The sequence below is a fragment of the Dreissena polymorpha genome, chromosome 5 (genome assembly GCF_020536995.1).
Source record: "Dreissena polymorpha isolate Duluth1 chromosome 5, UMN_Dpol_1.0, whole genome shotgun sequence".
Taxonomy (NCBI): Eukaryota; Metazoa; Mollusca; class Bivalvia; order Myida; family Dreissenidae; genus Dreissena; species Dreissena polymorpha.
This window is the reverse complement of record NC_068359.1, coordinates 45,572,660-45,594,161: the sequence shown is the minus strand read 5'-3', so window position 1 is coordinate 45,594,161 and position 21,502 is coordinate 45,572,660. Positions and strand designations below refer to the sequence as shown.

Genomic DNA, 21,502 nt, shown 5'->3' with positions numbered 1-21,502 from the left:
TTATATCATCAGAATTCTAAAAGAGTCAGTGATGTTAAGTAAATTACCAATATCCCGTTGTAATTTATTAATATCACGTGATAGTTCATGGATTATGACATCTACAGTAGTCACATACCTTAAAGAGGCCTTTTCACAGATTTTGACATGTATTGAAGTTTGTCATTAAATGCTTTATATTGATAAATGTAAACATTGGATCTTAAAAGCTCCAGTAAAAACAAGAATACAATTAAAGAAAGACATAAAGTAACCATCAACTGGGCTCGAACCACTGACCCCTGAAGTAAAAGTCTATCGCTAAGACAATTCGACCATCCGTGCTCATACAATGCGTGATGTATTTTATATTTTATATAAGCTATCCTCGTAGCAACCCAAAATATAACGACAACGACAACAAAAGAACTCTTAAATTTTTTTCAATCGTTTCGCGTTGCAACGCTTTAAAATTTTCAGGTTTTTAAATCGTCAAAAGATGCATAAAATGGAATTTTATAGCGTTGTAAATGTTCAGTGTTACTGTTTCCTCTAAAATATTATAACTAAAACGAAAATATGCGAATCTGAAACAGTTGTTTCGTCAATTTACCAAAACGTGAAAAGGCCCCTTTAATAACAGGCACATATTGTTAAAAATAATGTTGTAAATGTCTTTCAGAAAAAGAAATCGATGCATCATATATTTTAGCGCATCCCATAGTACGTATATACACATATTTTTGTTTTATTCAGGATGCACACATATCCTGGTTTTGTGGATACCTTTATTTTTTTATTGTTGCCAACGACTAGACACTTTGTTCTGGATCTATCGCACATTTGGTGTGATTGCACAATATTTTTTTCTACGAAAAGCAATTTTAAGACGAGGAAGTGTTCCTTCTTATGGTCGTGTCCTCGTATAGGCGTGTACTCGTGAATCGCAGTTGTTAACGCAGTAATCCTAAAAATTGAAAAGTTAGTTGTTTCGTGAAGCCATTTCACACCATCCGAGAAAACATGCGAGTGTTAAGTACACGCCTTCTCTTATTTAAGTATAGGCTCGACAATATGTATTATGTCACACACAAATGTAGTCGATGATCAGTTATCAGAGTCGTGTATTTGATATGGTGCGCAATTTTGCAATCATGTCAGAGTTCTCGAGGTCGACTCTACTCGTGTCACCAAAACAATAGAAAGTGCGTTCACTCTGAGAGTCAGTTTAATTGTTGTTTCGCATGGATTAGCTGAAGTGTTAAAGCAATGCGATAACTTTTATACTAATTTCGACATTTGATAGTTTCCGTATATAAAAAAAACTTTTAGAAAAGCGTTGAAACATAACATAAGTTGTAGGGATAATCAAAATGCAATTTAATTGAAACAAGAGTGTATTGTACCAAAATAATCTTTCTTTTGCTACCAGTCATAGTACATGACCCTAGTTAGTATTGGTCTAATTTATGTGTGTAATCTAGTTGTACTTATAATTATTCAATACCATTTATTAAATGGTGAAAACATGTTTTGGTTCTATAAAAAAACTACATACATCTGCGATTCTTCCTAATGATTCAATGCCAACAAAGCTGGCCATACCCGTCTGCGAAGAAACATCGCAAGTACAGTTGTACTTATTTTCAGAACGCGGGCAATTTGGCATTTCAGCAAAAAATGGCATTGTGTAGGAATTCAAAAGGACACCCTGTGCTAAATTGTCCATTCATAATCGTCTGCGTTTTTTATCTATCATTTGTAAATATCCAAAGGTAAATCCTTACTTCCTCATGTCAGTTCTGTAACTTTAAGCGCTTGTTTATTGGTAGTTTTATATTTAATATACATGGCTTAAATCTCGCACACAACTTCCTGTTTGTACATTAAACACAAGTTGTTTCCATTCATGTAGTTTTATTGGCGTCGCTCTGGTATGTAATGCATTTTTTTCGCTTATGGGAGGAGCAGTTATTGTACGGATGAATGTATATGTTTTTGTTTTAAGAATATATTTTTTGTATATTAGTGTAATTAAGTACTGCATTTGTGCCTATTATATTTTTTACAACATTTATTGCCAATAATGCAAAGTTAATTCTTTTAATTAATAGCTAAACACGGGGACTGGGCACTAATAAAAAACCACAGGGACTGGGCAAATACGCGAACCGGTGAAACTTTAAATAAATACTCAACATTTTTGTCTTACACCTCAACAGTCACCGTGGTATAGTGGATGAGGTGTCCGCCTAGCGATCGGGAGTTGGTGGGTTCGATTCCCAGACGGGGAGCGTTTTTTAAATATATTATTCATTTTAGTTATATATTTATATATTTTATATTTTTAATATATATATATATATAGATATAATGTTAAATAGAATTTAAAAATACTGCGTTTTAATGCGACCTAAATACAACGTTGCACATTTTTATTAAAATTAATGGATGCCGCGTGGTGACAACGTTAATTAAAATTTCTTACATCTCTTAAATATCTTATAAAAATACACGTGTTTTATATTAACAAATAAATGCAAACAACACATCTATTTTGCATGTATTTTTGTTGTTGTTTATGGTTGTCTATCATAGGCCCTAAGTACTATCTCTACCACATATAGAGCGCGAAGCGCGACACGTATTATTGATTGTAACAATGAGTTGTGATAAAGGAAGCAGCCGCTAATCAAGGAGGAGCTGTGTCCCAGCAACCCGTTTCCCTAGAGTCAAGCACTCCTTAGAGTTTTTTTTAAGAACCACATATAGAGCGCGAAGCGCGACACGTATAACTATCCAGGTGGTATGGACCCTTTGGTATGGACTTTTTTAGATGACACTATCAATGCGCATTTTGTGAGATGAAGCAGATTTTTTTTTAAATACACAGTTTTGTTCCATTTAATGAAAATTGCACACAGATGCCAGTAAAAAAAGGAAACCAATGTTAATAAAATGAACTATGGAATATTTGGGGGTTACAACACAAAATCATAGATAATGGTTATTTGGGGGTTATAACACAACATCATTGATACTGGTTATTTGGGCGTTATTTGGGGGTTATAACACAACATCATAGATAATGGTTATTTCGGGGTTATAACACAAAATCATAGATAATGATTATACCAGTATCTTTTTTCTATTTTGATTAAAATAATCGGCCAATATATTAATATTTACAGTAGAAAAAAATCGTTTCATGTAACTTCATTGAGTGCCTTTTAAACTGAAATTCCCGACGCCCTTTGATGCTTTGCATCAATACTTATTTTGTGTTGTAAAGCAATACATGAACAACGTCATTATGGCAGGTCGTGTCGTTTTCAGAGTCATTCAAACAGTCACGACACGCTGCCTATTTCCCATAGTCAAAGAAAGGTTAAGTGTATTTTGCAGTAAATATAAGCAAAGCTTTATGATCTGAAAATATTGTTTGGAAATCATGGGCATTTTGCAGCTTAATGCAAGTACTTAGAGCCCGATTTCAGACATACTTTAAAACAATAGTTACTGAAATCGTTTAAAATGGACATCTTACCGATAAACAAAACAGCAAGAGATTGGTCAAATAATAATTTAAAACTTTGGTTATTTATAGAAAAAAATATCATTTTTGTTCACTGTTGCATGACTTATTTTCTTGAAAGTGAACACAATGTTTGTTTCTGAATAATGTTGCTGGGTTTTTTAATTAGCTGAGTTAAAACAGTGCATATTCTTGTTTCATTTTAAAATTGTATTGGTCAAACCCGATGTTGAAAGTGATTTTGCATAAACACATCGAATGTGTTTGTTCAATACGTGGCATATTTGAATCCATTCAACGCCGTGAATTAGAGTAGACCTTGATTGAAAAACAAATTTACATAAAATTTAAATTATACTAGGAGACAACGTTTCCTCATTGGATCTAGGCATATCATTGACGTTGTAAAGTCCCCGTTCGCGGAATAGATCGTTATTTTGCATATAAATCGTATAGCGAGAAATAAACTTTACATAAATTCATTGAAATCTATTTTTATCGAGGTTGACATCGAAAACCTGGTCAAAATCGATTTTGAATCGATACAATATTATATAAATGATCATAAATACATGCAATAGGCGAAAATCATTGCAGCGTCGCGAATTATGCAAATTATATCTATATTTAGCTTTCGCTAAACATTATAAGTATATGGAAGATAAATACATAGATTTAGCAAAAAACGTAGCGTTGCAACTCAGTTTCCGTCTGTAACAGATGTATTTGCATTTGTTCTTACCTTCTATCCGCATTTGTTTTGTTTAGGTTTGAATTAACGTGTCGAATCATGAATACTTATTACCGGTAGGTCGTTTTCGTACTTTAACGTACTCGACCCCAAAATAAAAATCGCTATATTGTTTGTTTCCAACCGATTACAACCGGATTTTCAGTGATATCCTCAATAAAAACACGTTTTCCTACGATTCTGCGTTCCTCTTTTTCAGGTGCACTTTTAATAAGTTGAATTTAAACTGAATGTTTAAAAGTGAAAACTGATTGGCGTTGCATGAAGACGGATCAAAACAAATAACTCCATAATTTTGTTTTCATTAAACTTAAAACAATCAGCGACAGGAAAACAAAATAATACCATAAAATATGTTGGAAAATCTGTAGTCATTACAATACCAATTAACATAAATAAACATGCAGAACAGTATGCACATATTGTTGTAACGCTTAAATCCCAGATAACTTGCATGGAGATGTATTAAAAATAAGCTCAGATTATTTCTGATTTTATTAAGATTCATTGCCTCTTGCTGTAAAACTGTCCGTCTCAGGGGAGTAACAAATTATATATGCCTTTCTATTGTTTCGGTGAAATTTGTAGAGTCGATCTCAAGAACTCTGCCATGATTGCAAAAACGCACACCATATCAATAACACAACTCTAATAGCTGATCATCGACTACATTTCTTGTGTGAAATAATTCATATTGTTTAGCTTATACTGAAATAAGAGAAACAATGTACATTCCTTTAAACATTTGCAAGTGTGGATGTAACTAAGCATGTTTATTTCTAGTATCATATCACATTTCAAATTTTAAACAGGAAGTTTTTAATCAATATTGAATCCACGATATTATTTCACAAAGACCGTTATGCTTAACAGGTATTTCGCCAAATACGCCACAATACACACAGCTTTATTGACCGAGGTTTATTGTAAGGGTAGCCAATACCAAAGGTTTTTATCTCAACGAGGAAGTATTGTGTCAACCTAAATACTACTGGTTACTTATGCATAATCTATTAAAGAGTACAAATACATTCACGACGGGCAAAGGAAGTTTACAACCGTTTTGAAAGTGGAGACCATAGCACATGTTTATGATTACCAATCAATGATGCGCCGTTTGCTACAACACGAAGGTTTTAATATTCTTAAACTGCATGTATATATGGAGCACCATTGTGTACATTTAAATTCTTCTTTAGTTGTTGTGCTTCTCAGTGGATTGATATTCTAATAAGTTTACTTAAACACAGTTACGCTCGGGTTGAGACATTATTTGGTATTTTGGTAGAAATAAAGATTGTTCACTGAACTGATCGGATAATCCATTCACAACGTGAGTATATAAACGGTGATGAAATATATGTTTGTTGTTAAAAACACAACGATTAGATCAAACGTTAAACATTTAGCGAGTATTTGTGCATATTCAAACAGATCGATATAGGAAATTATTATACACAGAAATAACTGAATCCAGATTTAACGTACATACATTTTTATTATCCATACGTCTGTTTAATCAAATTCTAAGGCATACTCGTATGTACATTTCATCAGGCTATTAATATTCGAAAACTGATGCAGATTAATTGTAATAATGATTGCCTGTTAATAGTCGTTATATATATGGGCCGTGCTCTGTGAAAAAGGGGTTTAAGGCATGTGCGTAAAGTATCGTCCCAGACTAGCCTGTGCGGACCGCACAGGCTAATCAGGGACGACACTTTCCACTTGTATATTTTTCGTTTCAAGAAAGTATTTTCTTAGCAAAAATTAAGTTAAGGCGGAAAGTGTCGTCCCTGTGCGGACTTTACAGGCAAGTCTGGAACGACACTCTACGCACATGCATTAAACACCCTTTTCACAGAGCACGATCCATATATATTAAAAATGCATGATGTAAATCATTGTACGATACATCTATAATGCGTTTCAATTGCTCTCGTTTTAGTTAAATTTTCAAACACCTGAAAGACCCGATGTCATGTCTATGTGCACATACTTTATACCACTGATACTGTCCCTTGCGGCAGTCAGATCAGAGGTTGATTGCGACGCACCCAAAACGATTAAACGATGTGACATGGAGGCCCGGAGTTGCTCACAGAAGGTACACTTTGTGATCTTTTTCTAATTGTGTCCGTTAATTTATCAGATGGACTATTTGTTAACGTTGAAGGGGCAAATATGTTTTACAAATTCTATTATATCTTTACAATAGTATGGCAACTTCGAATTTGTTGGTTAATTACAAGAACATACATGTATATGCATATAAGCGAACACACATGCACACAGAAAAGTTAAGTGAAAATGATTTAGTGTTGACCTTTATAGTGGTCATTAAGTTAGTAACATGAGGCTCCTGTTTTAAAAAAGGATAGAATCAACGCATACGTGACGTGTTTATGTAAGTTTGTGTATAAATGAGCACACAGCTACATACTTAATACAAAGTGCGTCTAAACACGTACTGTTAACATTATATGTTTATATAGCAGAAAGAAATTAACTATGCCATGGACAATATGTACGTTTGTGTAACCTTTGGCCTTTGTGTGGCCTTTAAGCAAATACTATTGAATTGTTATATGTTTGGAGTAGTGAACTATGTACCTTAATTGCACAAATTATTGACTCTTTACAATCTGTTTGTCGTTTTCAGTCTATAAGATTCGATGGTGACAATGAATTTTTCAACTGCTCTGTTGGACATAAAGAAGGTAAGTCCTTACCATTACTTGTTTATTCTCGTTAAGTTTTTGAAATACATGTCTTGACATAGTAAACTAACAGGATTGTACGTCAATAATTAAAGAAAGAGCACTTGCATTTCATATGTAATTGAACTATCTTTTTTATTTTACATTATTTGTAAATTCATTTCCAGAAATAATCAATTTCAAGAAAACGAACTCCCTGAGAAAAGATGTTGCTACTCTATTCGACGCACCTGACCTGCTTGGTGTTAGCTCGTACTGGATTCGTGAATTAGACAGTTTCGACAGTTTAGCTATTGAGATCACATTTCGCCTACCACGAGGTATTTCTGATCAGCTGCACACTATTTTTGTAGTCAAACTGCATATATACTCAACTTAATATGAAAAATCGCAATGCTACGGAGGCATAGAAGTGACATTCACTTCTCTTCTTTTACATTGCTCTCTTATTTTTTCTATCTCGTGGCCACGACATAGCTAACTCGAGATCAAATTTTGCGTAACATGTGTAAATATTCTGTACGCATATATATATATATATATATATAGCAGGTCAAAGCAGGCAAGAATCTTATATAAGTTCATAAAACATAACATACTACTAAAAGTACTACTATTACTTCTACTCCTACTGCTGTTGTTGTTGTTGTTGCGGCTGTTACTACTACTACTACTACTACAACTACTACTACTACTACTACTACTACTACTACTACTACTTCTACTACTACTACTACTACTACTACTACTACTACTACTACTACTACTACTACTACTACTACTACTACTACTACTACTACTACTACTGCTGCTGATACTACTACTACTACTACTACTACTACTACTACTACTACTACTACTACTGCTACTACTACTACTACTACTACTACTACTACTCTACTACTCTACTACTACTACTACTACTACTACTACTACTACTACTACTACTACTACTACTACTACTACTACTACTTACTACTTCTACTACCACTACTACTATTACTACTACTACTACTACTACTACTACTAGTACTACTACTACTACTACTACTACTACTACTACTACTACTACTACTACTACTACTACTACTACTACTACTACTACTACTACGACTACTACTCAGCAGTAGTAGTTGTAGCAGTAGTAGTAGTAGGAGGAGGAGGAGGAGCAGTAACAGCAGTGGCGATGTTAGTAATAGTAGTAGTAGTAGTAGTAGTAGTAGTAGTAGTAGTACTAGTAGTAGTAGTAGTCGTAGTAGTAGTAGTAGTAGTAGCAGTAGTAGTAGTAGTAGTAGTAGTAGTAGTAGTAGTAGTAGTAGTAGTAGTAGTAGAAGTAGTAGTAGTAGTAGTAGTAGTAGTAGTAGTAGTATCAGCAGCAGTAGTAGTAGTAGTAGTAGTAGTAGTAGTAGTAGTAGTAGTAGTAGAAGTAGTAGTAGTAGTAGTAGTAGTAGTAGTAGTAGTAGTAGTAGTAGTAGTAGTAGTAGTAGTAGTAGTAACAGCAGCAACAACAACAACAGGAGCAGTAGTAGTAGCAGTAATAGTAGTACTAATAGTAGTATGTTATGTTATATCAGAGCCTTGCCTGCTTTGACCAGCTATATATATGCCTACAGAATATTTACACATGTTACGCAACATTTGATTGGCTGACTAACTCGGGATCTCGAGATGACGGAAATTCTCTCCTCTTTTATTTAATGCACTCTGCCTTTATTTACTGCACCGCTCTTTTTTAATTGCACGCCGCTTTTATTTAGTTTTGCACTCCTTTTTTTCTATCTCGTGGCCACGACATAGCTAACTCGTGGCCACGAGATAGAAAAAAGAGGAGAGCAATTTAAAAGAAGAGAAGTGAATGTCACTTCTATGCCACCGTACAATGCACTTCTATTAAGGTTGTCTAACAAGTATACACTGTATACGAGGGCACCGATACATCTATTTAGGAAAAACAACTTGCACAATGAAAGAACTAAAAATAACCCAAATAATAAATAATGCATAAGAAGGAAAGAGAGCCTTAAAAATCAAGTTGGTTTTAGTCATTTGACCATAAGCCTTTTACATGGAAACACAATGCACATACCACATATTAAGGATAGCTCAGGGCTTATCGCCTTCGGATGGGCAATTCATCGCCGTAAAACTATTATGTTAAAACTAAATACATTTAAAAGAACGTTGCCGATTATCAAATTTATAAATATAATCTGTATTGTCAGTTTAATTATTATCAACACCAATCTCGTTGACAGCAAACGGATATTTTTTTCTGATCAAGCTCATGTCTTACTGGTTAATGGAAACAATTTATCGGCGCTAGCATATTTTTGGCCTGATGATTCATTGTACGTTATTGTATTCATCTATATTCTTACCTGTTACTGGTATATCAACTAAACATAAAGTTTATTTTCTGCAGCACATTTTACCAAAAGGATTTATGTATTTTCAAGCAATTCACTCTGGCGTTATTGACCAAGACAAATCGAAACAAGATGGACGCTTATACTCAGGGAACAAGGAGCAAATGACCTATGGAGGACATTACCAGCATCCCAACGCGATCTTCTTAAAATTTTCCAGCGTATGGGAGGAGGCGTACCGCGATTCTTTTTACTACAAATGCCCTCGCGAGAGAATCTTCATTTTCCATAATTATTCCCCACCCACTCATTACGACGTGGACCATCCGGTATGTTAGTTTTTCGCAAAAATAGGTTGTATAATTTTTTTGAAGAATATATATAAAACATTGAACTATTCAATAATTTAACATCCGTGTATTTCAAGAAGGATAGTAACGTAAACTATTTAAGTGAAAACCGGAAGAAAAATACTGTTCATTACTTGACATTGAAGTGCGTTTTTTAGCTCAACTAGCACACAGTGCTTCAGAATACCGTGTTGTTCGTCGGCCGTTGTGCATGCGTCCGTCCTTTTTTTTTCTAAAACTTTCTCCTCCTGAACCACTGGCAGTTTTATGACACCTCACAGGAATGATGTTTAAGTGATCCTCTTTCAAAGCTCTTTAAACCGTTCCTGACCATTGCATATAAAGGTCAAAGGAGCTCGAACAAAATTTTTAAAATACAAACTAAAAAAATAATATCTGAAACCACAAGGGTCAGGACGTTAATATTTGGGGTGTGACATTGTGTTGCTGTCGTCTACTTAGTTTTTTCAAATAATTTAACAGGGGTAAAACCTTTCAACGCCTTATCATTCTTCTATCAAACCGCAATAGTAACTTGTTTTTCTTAGGAATAAATATGGAAAACATTGTTCAACCGACTCTGAAAACGCAAAGCTAAGAGGTTTGGTTATTGGCATGTATCCTTTTTATCGCTGTCCTCTACCATTTTTAATTATGCACATTTGGTAAAAACTGGACACGCTAGTGTCCAGTAGTATAAACAATAACTTTAAGAATCATACTTTCTGGAACCTATAGGTCAGTGGTCTGATATTTAGTGTTTAACATAGTATGTTGGTCGTTGGCCAAAAATGTTTAAATCATGTCTATGGGGCCCAAATTCGTCCCGCACTAGGGGTAACGCGATTTCCATTTGTTGTGTTTGGGTAAACAAACGAAGTGAAACGAATATAATTTCCGTGGCTACTTTATTATCATTCAACGAAAGAAGCGATCAATGCCTAACAACTAACTAACCAGATCAGAGGTCAACATGCAGTTATGAAGAACATGGGGCGGGGCGTTGCTACGCTTCATTTACAAGTAGGCGTGGCGTAGCGGCATTATCTAAACACACAACAATTCTCCCCTATTAATTTCATTGATCATACATGTAAATAAAAATGAACATACAAACACATGCATTAACATGTAAATATCAATATACACAATTCTAACAATTATAATGAATAATCAATAAAACCTTGACCATTTCAAGTTCATGACCTCTTAACTAAGCATGACCTTTTATTCATTATAGCATGCAACCAAAGAACATAAGTGAGCGTCCGAATTCGACACAGGTTGATGACCTGTCTTTCTCTCTTGCCAACTAAAGTTAATGTCTGTATGCCACTATAAAACATTATTGGCTGAACATTAAACCATCAGTGTCATTAGTACTGCAGGCGTTCGGGCGGTCTTCTATTGCGTAATGGATAGCGTCTTTCTGGCAATCGTAAATCCGTATCATTACTACGATTATCCCGGGACTCATTTATTTCCATCGAATTCGGTGCCGGCTGAAGGTCACTGACATTTGTGTTCGCGGCATTTAAAATAGTTTCTAAGGGTGTGAAAACAGGTACATTTATACGAGAATACTTCTGCATTTCCGACGCGCGAAGCTGATAAACATGGCGTTTCCATGTCATATTATTCCCGATATCTACTTTGTATAATAGTGGACCATCTCGAGAAACTATTGACCCAGGGATCCATTTTCCCCTTGAAGTAGGTCTGAAATCTCGCGCTAAGACACGTTGGCCTAATTCGAATTCGCGAACTTTTCTATTGTCAGCCATTGACAATTGCATTTGACCATTATCATTCAACGATAGAAGCGATCAATGTCTAACAACTAACTAACCAGATCAGAGGTCAACATGCAGTTATGAAGAATATGGGGCGGGGCGTTGCTACGCTTTATTTACAAGTAGGCGTGGCGTAGTGGCATTATCTTAATACACAACACCATTAATGTAAGTATTGATGACTTTACAAAAATATTCTTCTCTGAAACAGCAGATGAGGGGTCAAATTATTTATGAACAGAGGGTATAGATAAACTTCACACTTCTTTTTACCTGTAGCCGCAAGGGCCAGGTGTTTAATATTTGTTTTTAGCATTATATAGTTTTCCTCTTCCAAGTTTGTTTAAACTATGAGCATTGGATAAAAACTTATCTAATAAAGTGTTACATGATTTATATAGACTTATTAAGTAAATTACCTTAAAAATCTTATTCTCTGAAACTGAGAAGATCAGGGGTTTAATTTGTTCTGTGCGACATCGTATGGTGGTCTTCTGCTTAGTTTTTTTTAAATCACGAGACTTCGGTCAAAATTGACCCACTCTATGTATAAATGTTTTGATAATATATGTATTGTTAAAAACATAAATTTGTTCTCATACTGTATTAGACCACAATAAGAATGTGGCATACATAAAACAAACTACATTAATCCCACAAAAATCACACCATCTACAATTACAATGTTAGATTCTATAGATATCAGGTTAGCGACATTGGCCTATTGGCCTTCTTGTTTGTTAAAACGTACCTACTGACGTCGATTGGATTGAAATTAAAGTATATTTTGTTAAATATTTATGTTGTTTTTTTTTCTTGCAAAATTATGCGTTATGTTTTTTTTATACATATAACACAGTTTAAAACGTTAAGGTAGACAATGCAAACAGTGCTTTTAAACATGAATTTGTTTTCTTCAAATTATTGCATTTGTCGTAATCAAGATCACACGTGTCAATCGGATTGGATTGGATTTATTACTAATAATAAGCTCTTTTTCCGAACGTAATACATACATATATATATATATATATATATATATATATATATATATATATATATATATATATATATATATATATATATATATATATATATATATATATATATATACAAACATTGGTTTTCTGGTATCATTTTCAGAGGAATATATCCTACCGGTGCATGTTTGGTTTGGATATATCTAACCCCAAATATACCTACATATTGAGTTTGAACACGTCTGATGGGCGATCACGTGATTTCTATATTACGCTACCAGGTAAGGATGAAGGATTAACATTATGGCAATTCAACGGAAAACTATACCCAAAAAATTAACAACGGCGCAATTATTTATAAATAAAGAATTACCTATTTTAACGGGGTACATAAGCATAAAACTAAGGATATTGGCTTGTCGATGAGTGATAAACCTAAAGCACAAACCATGTCTGTTGCATTATTATAATCTCCCGCAGAAATAAGAAGGTATATATATAAATGAATGATAAATTATAGGCGTCTCTCCGTGCGTGCTTGCGCCTGCGGTAACTCAAAACGTTTTTAAGCTAGGTGAATGAAAATAAGTATGTGGATAAAAAAGCCATACTGGGAATATGAACGTCATTTCAGCTTTTCCTTATACATAAACTATGGTTTCTATGGTTTCAGAAATAAGTGGAAAGTATCTGGATATTGTCAAAAATAAAAGAAGCGTTTTCGTCAGACAAGATATTTGGTTGCAATGGTTACAGAAATAATTAACAACTAAATATGGATCCTGTGATAACTCAAACAGTACTTAATGCAGATTGAAAGAACGGGGCGTGTAGATAAGGCGCTAACTGGGAATGTGAAAGTTATTTCTTTATAGAAACATGATGGTTGCTATGCTCACACAAATAAGAAATAAATAAAATATCGCCCCATTGGTGCAGAAAGGTACCATGTGATATTGAAATTAGAAGGCACATGGTACCTTTTTGCACCAATGGGCGATATGGATTCTTTGAACTGAATACGAACTTCAGTTATGTGGATTAACCTTTGTGTGTGCACAAAGGGCAACATTGGAAGAATGCATTCAATTTTTTGTCAGATAAATAGCAACATTAAATCGTGCTTGTAACGAAGTTTTCGTTTGTACATGACACATATGTTGTTCTGTTGTGTGTGTGTGTGTGCGTTGTTGTTTCTCATCTTAAAAATCAGTAAAATCACACTCATTTGCATCAGTTCGATACATGGACAGTAAGAACTGGCGACCAGCGGTGGCCACCAATCTCAATGTGAGTCAAAGAACTATAGAGGTCATCGTGGAGCCACAGCCCCGGAATTTTACTTCTCTTGGCTACGATGTAACCCTCTGTACAAAAGAAAGGGGCTGCGGTCCAACCAACCAAGTAAGATTTAATTTTAGTTTCAGTATGTTGAGCTTCTGATTACGTTTTGTATAACGTGATTCAAAATTACATTTAATGTCAAGCGATCCAACGAGAATGTCTTAAACAGTATAGAAAATATATAAAAGTCACAATCAAATTAGTACAAATTATTGTCATACTTTTCGCCCTATTTTCTAGATTTCTGTGTGGGATACCAATCGAACAGTGTTTAAGGACATATCACATGGCGTGTATTTCGTAAAGGTAAGCAACTACGACTACTACTACGACTACTACGACGAAGACGACTACGAGGACAACGACGACGACGACGACGACGACGACGACGACGACGACGACGACGACGACGACGACGACGACGACGACGACGACGACGACGACGACGACGACGACGACGACGACGACGACGACGACGACGACGACGACGACGACGACGACGACGACGACGACGACGACGACGACGACGACGACGACGACGACGACGACGACGACGACGACGACGACGACGGCCTACGACGACGACGACGACGACGACGACGACGACGACGACGACGACGACGACGACGACGACGACGACGACGACGACGACGACGACGACGACGACGACGACGACGACGACGACACGACGACGACGAATACGACGACGACGACGACGACGACGACGACGACGACGACGACGACGACGACGACTACGACGGCGGCGGCGACGACGACGACGACGACACACGACGACGACGACGACGACGACTAGACGACGACGACGACGACGACGACTACGACGACGACGACTACGACGACGACTACGACTACGACTACTACGACGACGACGACGACTACGACTACTACGACTACGACTACGACTACTACTACGACGACGACTACGACTACGACGACGACTACTACGACTACGACTACTACTACGACTACTACTACGACTACTACTACTACTACGACTACTACTACGACTACGACTATACTACTACTACTTCTACTACTACTACTACTACTACTACGACTACTACTACTACTACTCCTACTACTACTACTACTACTACTACTACTACTACTACTACAACTACTACTACTACTACTACTACTACTACTACTACTACTACTACTACTACTACTACTACTACTAGTAGTACTACTACTACTACTACTACTACTACTACTTCTACTGCTGCTTCTGCTGCCGCTGTTGATGCTGCTACTACTGCAACAAGTACGAGTGCTCCTACTTTTGAATCTATTCATTACTACAACTAGTACTATTACTACTACATAATGTCTATCCAATATTCAGGTTGTATCCAGAACCTGTGCTGCTGCATACAACTGCTCGGAAGTCATATCGTACACAGTTGACGCAACAAAAATTGAAAAGAACGCAGGTAAATGAACTGTTCCTGAGCTTATAAACTGGATTCTGCTTTCTAGTATTAAAGTAATGAAACAAAATAACGATCTGTAAAGAAAAAAAGAACACTTCCTTTAAGCGCGGAAAAAATCGATTTCAAAAAGCATAATTTTATATTGTACACAATTTATTATTAAGGAAGTTAATCAATGCAGCTTAAACTTATTAAAAACTGTTTGAACATCGCTAATCGCCTTTATGCCAAGGGGGTGGACGTACATGATGCATCAGTAAGGTTGACGCGAGAAATCGATGTTAATGTAGTAAAGACACGGATTTTAGTTGAATGTGTTGTCAAGCGGTGCATATTTATTCAGATTATTATTTTAATTGTTGAATTTATAAATCTTGATGCTGACTATTAGATATAACCACATGATTCCGTGGCATGTAGACTCTGTCTGTCGACAGAAAAAAGGACTAATAACAAAACTATTAAAGGAAAAGATGGTCGGAATGAGGTGGATATGACTATTACACTAATAAAAACGACTGTGTTCTGGGTATACATACATTTAATATAATGAACAGAATACAACTTGTTTGCAAATATGTGTGTTTTGTACGTCGCGGACAAAGTCGTATGTTTTCTGCAAAAATTGTATAAGATGATTTATTTACAAACTGCTTTTTTACACGCGTGTATTGGATATGAATTTTTAAAAAATCGTACCTCTGTATATACACCTAATGTGTTTTTTACCTGATATATATATATATGTCAGAATGTGAAATAAATAACAAAAATTATCATTTGAGATAAAATAATTCTCTTTTAGTGATTGTAACTATTCATGATTTCAATATCTTTAGCAAAATTAGTAATACATTAAATAAGTAATAGAAGGCTTTCACGGTGGATGGCATGCAGAAACAATTATTTATTTATTTTCACGAAACGCCCTTAGTTTTATTTACGCCATATATAATGAAAACAATACGTTTCAAGACAATGTTATTTAAGGTTTCGATTACACTTTTGATACATAATATTGTTCTTATTTTCGTTTCTAACTCGATTAGGATAACTTCTGATAATGTGAACTATCATCATCATTATTATTAGTCACTCTTATTCTTCTTTTCTCGTTGAATGTGCTTTCAAGTTATGCAAGTGAATTAAATTTCACTTCGTTTTACAACGGACGATGTAACAAAATTCATAGGCATGTGTTAACATGTGCCATAAAAACTAGATAAGAGACCATACATCTCGAACTTGACCATTTAATAGATGCTGACTGCTGTTCCAGTTAATAACTTTTTGGTCAGTGTGCTTTTCAACAAGTGTCTTAAAGTTTCGAAATAATGTGGCAATAGACATTGCCAAAATTCATACATTCAACAATACAACACTCACCTGAACGAAAGTATTCCGCTTTTCAATAATTTGTTCCACAAATCCGCTATCTTCACAAAATAGATTTCAAAATCTCGATGTAGCCATACTGATGCATCGTTCACGTCCACCCGCGTGTGTATATGATTATTTATGTTACACGAAATCTTGGTGGTAGAAATATATTAGTCGATGTCTATCGTCTCAAGAACAAACGATCGTCTAGCCTAGGTTTTCTATTATTAGAATCTCCTCTCCGCTATTTAGCTGACTTGCAACCGACGCAAATCGTTACCATGGTGGTCGGCTGTGTTGTCGGTGTGATGTTGGTGTTGATGCTGACCGTTGTTACTTCGAGGTCGTGTCTTCGTCGACGACGAAAACGAGCAAAATATGGTTTGCGTGTTTTTGACCATGGTAATTTAACCAGGAACTTGTTCACCTTTTGTCAAAATTACAATTCATGAAGTTTTTTTTACACATATAAAAAAATGAATGAACAATGTACATCAGTGAGCGAAATAACACTTATGCCATAAACTTAGTCTAAAAATACAATTTCGTTTACCAATAATCAACCTTACAAATTGATAAAATTTTAAAGCGTTACAAACGCGAAACGATTGAGTAATTTGGAGAGTTCTGTTGTTTTCGTTATATCGTGTGACATTACGTGGAGTGCTTATATTGAGTGTAAAAAATACAGAATCCAATACCAATAAATAATTTATGTCTGTGTGGTTTAAGCTATAGCCTTTTAACATAAATGTCATTGGTTCGAGCCTATGTGAGATTAACTATTTTCTCTTTTTTCATTTCTTTAATTTCATTCGTGTTTTATACCGGAGCTCTTGAATCCGATGCTTGGATTTATCATTTTAAGCATTTTATTAAAAAAACACTTCAAACATGCCAAAATCTATGAACAAGTCCTTTTAAACTCATCATTGAAACAAATTAAAATATAAGATGAATACAAGTTAACAATTTAAAGTCTAATTCTGCTGCGAAAGACACATAAAATATCGAAGTGAACGTGTAGATCTATCGAGATTAAATTTGGGTATAAAATAATTGACAAATACATATATATATATATATATATATATATATATATATAAACATGTACAGCAGATGTCGTATATAATATGTTATTTCCTTTGCAGACCAGAAGCCCCAAGGAATTGTGATACACCCATTTCTCGACGTTTCTCGTAGCAACATCAGTACGGACCGGAAGTATGTTAAAGTATTGGAAGACTTTCAAAACTTTATCGAGAAAGAATGTAAATGCAAGTTAGCCCCCATCCCCGTTGATTGCTTAAATGGCGATACAACAGCTTTGGACAGGCTTTTCGGCGGCCTTAAATTCGTCATCGTGGTTTGTACCGACAACAATTCGAACCGATATTTTCGAACACTTTTAACGAGAGCAATTCACAAGAAAACACAGGAAAATAATTTATTTGTAATACCAGTTACTTTCTCTTGCTTTCCTTCACCTTATAAAGAGAAATGTATTGAAGAAAGCATGATAGAGCTTTTGCAAAACATGAACGATTTGTTATCTAAGATACACTGTATAGACTCGGAAGAGGACGAATTTTCGCGATTAAAACAGTCTTATGAAAACACTCCTGAATATAAAGATCTAGAATCATCTATTAAAGATGCCTCACCAGTGTCGTATTGTGAAAACATAAATACTAAAACTGAGAGCGAACAAGGTACAAAACCTATCTGTGAAGGAGAACGCAATAGTAAGCCATTTGTAGGTATCAATCAACCTAATTCTACCAAATGCGAAAGAGACGGTTTTCAACATAAACCATGTATGCAAGATATAGGAGAAAATAGTCCAGAAATTAAACAACAAGAGATAGCACGTATTAAAACGAAACTAAGTAGATTTAATGACTCTATCTCGGATATATCCTACAATGGAGCGCGACCTAAGGAAAGCTGCCGTAAAGTACACGTCGCAAGCGAACAGGGTGGATATGTACCAAATGTAATCAGTGGAAATAAATTTCATCAATGCGATCAAACACCTTATCAATCTTCATTAAATAATGACAGAGGCGGACAATCATATCAAATGAGCGCACCACATCGGCATATTTTGAACGAAAATGAACGACTGCATATTAAAACATACTCTGTACCATACACATCTGGCATACATGAACATCGCATACGAAGTCAACCCACGGACTATGATAACGAATTGACGTTGCTTGCTCGAGGACAGGGCTCCAACATTGAAAGCAACGCACCGTATGTTATTTACGAACCATCGGCGAATTTTAGCCCCTCATTTGAGTACCAAGGAATGAATGAAAAGGTGCCTATATCACATACACACGACTGGTCAAGTAGACAAAATGACATTACCATGCAAAACATAGCATGTGCGATTCCACGCACAGAACACATGCAATTCGACTGTAAATATAACACTTTCAACCACCATAGCACTCCAGTATGCTATGGCCATTTGAATCAGGATTTGCAAACTCGGCTTTCAAGTAATTACTCTCGAGATCCGTATTATGGCGAACAAAATATACATCCTCTATCCAACATGAGTCAGAACCTTTCAAAAACAAGCGATGCTAGACCTAACAAAGATACAACTTCTTCTGCTGCTACCGCTGAAGTTGCAAAAACGTCGATTTATTTCCCTGCTTTAGACAAGTTTACGACATTTGATGTTACCAAAACTTCAATTGAAAGTGGAAAACTAAGAACAAAACCGAAGGCGTTATCCATCCCCTCGGATCTCAACACTATTTCTGATTGGATTCCACCGGAAACCGGAAGTATACTTGTTACAAGCAATGACGACCTGATGGACAAAATGAGCAAGATCAATGAAAACTATACTGAGGAACTTCAGGAACTTAAGCGATGATCATCAAGCAAACCGTTTGTGTACTTATCCCGGGTACAATTTAAACTGGACCTATATTACTCGAGGAGGTTTATCATTTTAGGACGAAATACCCTCGACAAATTAAACGCAATATTTATATTTTATTGATTATTGTTCACTTCTTAGTCTGGTTACTTTGGTAACTTGCGCCTTTTCTTGATCACTGTGATACCTCGAGTTACAGAGGTTTCATTGGAATCAAAATGAATTGATACAAAATGTACCTCAAACAGTCTATTTAACAATAAATTATTGGATACAATGTAATTTCTTCCTAAAAAAGCTAAATATTTTAGTACCATTGAGAAACGCTTGCTTTTATATATGTTTTGTTTTATATTATATCTTGTTTATATTTTAAACAGTTACAACTTAAGTGTATTTGTGACATAATTATAGTATATATTTCATAACACGTTTTATTCTCGCCCAATTAAGGTTAAATAATGAACCGCCACATGTAAAACAATTCTTTAACAGATGCCCAATTTCAGAGTTCAATTCAACTGTATTGAATCTACATTATAGTCTCGTCAGCTCACACGTTTACGTGCCTGTTTTATTCCAATCTTTTATTATTATATTTCAATAAAAGGAATCAATATGAAAGAACAGAAAGTCAATAATATATATATCTCAAGAAAAAAATTCCTGCCAGACTTTGCTAGTGTTTTATGTCTTAAAACGTATCTATATATCACTGAATATTGACGTGTTAGTTCCCGAAGAATTGTTTTGACCTCAAAGTGTCATTTTTTTATATATACCACACATAAATGTGGTATATAAAAAAAGACACTTTGAGGTCAAAACAATTCTTCGCGCCCTTTTCATACTCGAGATGTGCGTTCAAAGGCGCTTTACATTTTTCCCTGATCTCTGGGTCATAAGTCATCCGTTAACATCTTGGCGCAGTATGCAGCCACAGCACATTGGCTTATTTCCCTCACAGGTACCCATTTATACACCTGGGTGGAGAGGAGCAGATGTGGGATAAATTTCTTGCTCAAGGAAATTCCAGTGGTCAGGGCGGTATTCGAATCAGGAACCTCTCGATCCCTAAGCCAGTGGCCTACCATTAGACCACTGCTCCCATCTTGACTTTCAAACTATGAAAACACATACAAGTTTTGTAAATTTACATAAACACAGAAAATTGACAAAGAACAATTACTCTAAAAATAATGAAAAGGTGCTCAACACGTAAAACATAAACGAAGGGCAATAATTCTTTCAATACTGAAGACAGTTATGGTGCTTGTACTTGGCATTTTCGTTAAAGTCATCTATAATTATACGACGATTAAATTGAAAACAATAAATAAGTCAAGAATTCGGCACTACCCGAGGGACTTAATAAAAAAGCAAAGGGAAAAACTAAGAAAATAATGACAAAAGATGTGTGCTTATTTTTACTCTGCTATTCCCGTCAATGTCCTCTATAAAAATTTGACTTTTTTTGTATTTGAATACTTTTAATACTGCTTGGGTCTAGCACTGGTCGTTTGTAGCGTTTGTAAAAATGATGCATACAGTGTGTATTTCAAAGTCAACGATGACTCCAGGTTACTTTTCTTATATAACTCTGATAAAGTTTAACTGATGTGTAAACAAGTTAAGTCGCGTTCAGCATTGGTATCATGTAATGTTAACAGTCAGACATATAGCTCTACACATATTTATAACAGTTTCGTTTGCACTGAAATGTAACTATTGTTAAACCTAAAATAAAGGTGTTTCGTAGACGGGGTAGATTATTTCCATCTGAAACATCGGCATTTGAAGGTCAGCAAACAGAAGTTTTACATGATTGTAATTATTTTGGTGCCGTTTTTGAATATACTGGAAATTGGTAGCAAGCAATGGATTGAAAAGAGTAAGAATAGAGAGCGATTGAAAATCGCCTGTTTAAAGCTGTTTGTGTTTC

The 21,502-nt window shown here is 35.3% G+C and overlaps 1 protein-coding gene and 1 long non-coding RNA gene across 4 annotated transcripts; one reads left to right on the top strand and one right to left on the bottom strand.

Annotated features, from left to right (window-relative positions):
* Positions 1-140: 140 nt before the first annotated feature.
* LOC127880540 (uncharacterized) lies at positions 141-5,511 on the bottom strand. The gene is made up of 2 exons (XR_008049567.1): positions 5,365-5,511; positions 141-946 (listed from the first exon to the last, which is right to left on the bottom strand). It is a non-coding gene; the product is annotated as an uncharacterized LOC127880540 (long non-coding RNA).
* On the top strand, positions 5,218-20,307 carry LOC127880504 (uncharacterized). 3 transcript variants are annotated; one of them, XM_052427809.1, is made up of 11 exons: positions 5,218-5,598; positions 6,217-6,375; positions 6,931-6,988; positions 7,156-7,308; positions 9,445-9,683; positions 12,641-12,758; positions 13,715-13,881; positions 14,062-14,127; positions 15,188-15,275; positions 16,887-17,036; positions 17,807-20,307. In XM_052427809.1, the coding sequence occupies exons 2-11, from the start codon at positions 6,250-6,252 to the stop codon at positions 19,552-19,554; spliced, it is 2,913 nt and encodes a 970-aa protein (XP_052283769.1). In that variant the 5' UTR covers positions 5,218-5,598; positions 6,217-6,249; the 3' UTR covers positions 19,555-20,307. The 3 variants fall into 3 exon arrangements, with proteins under 3 accessions (XP_052283769.1, XP_052283768.1, XP_052283767.1); XM_052427808.1 differs by having other exon boundaries at positions 5,219-5,598; positions 16,908-17,057; positions 17,807-20,306; XM_052427807.1 differs by having other exon boundaries at positions 5,219-5,598; positions 16,887-17,057; positions 17,807-20,306.
* The last annotated feature ends 1,195 nt before the right edge of the window (positions 20,308-21,502 follow it).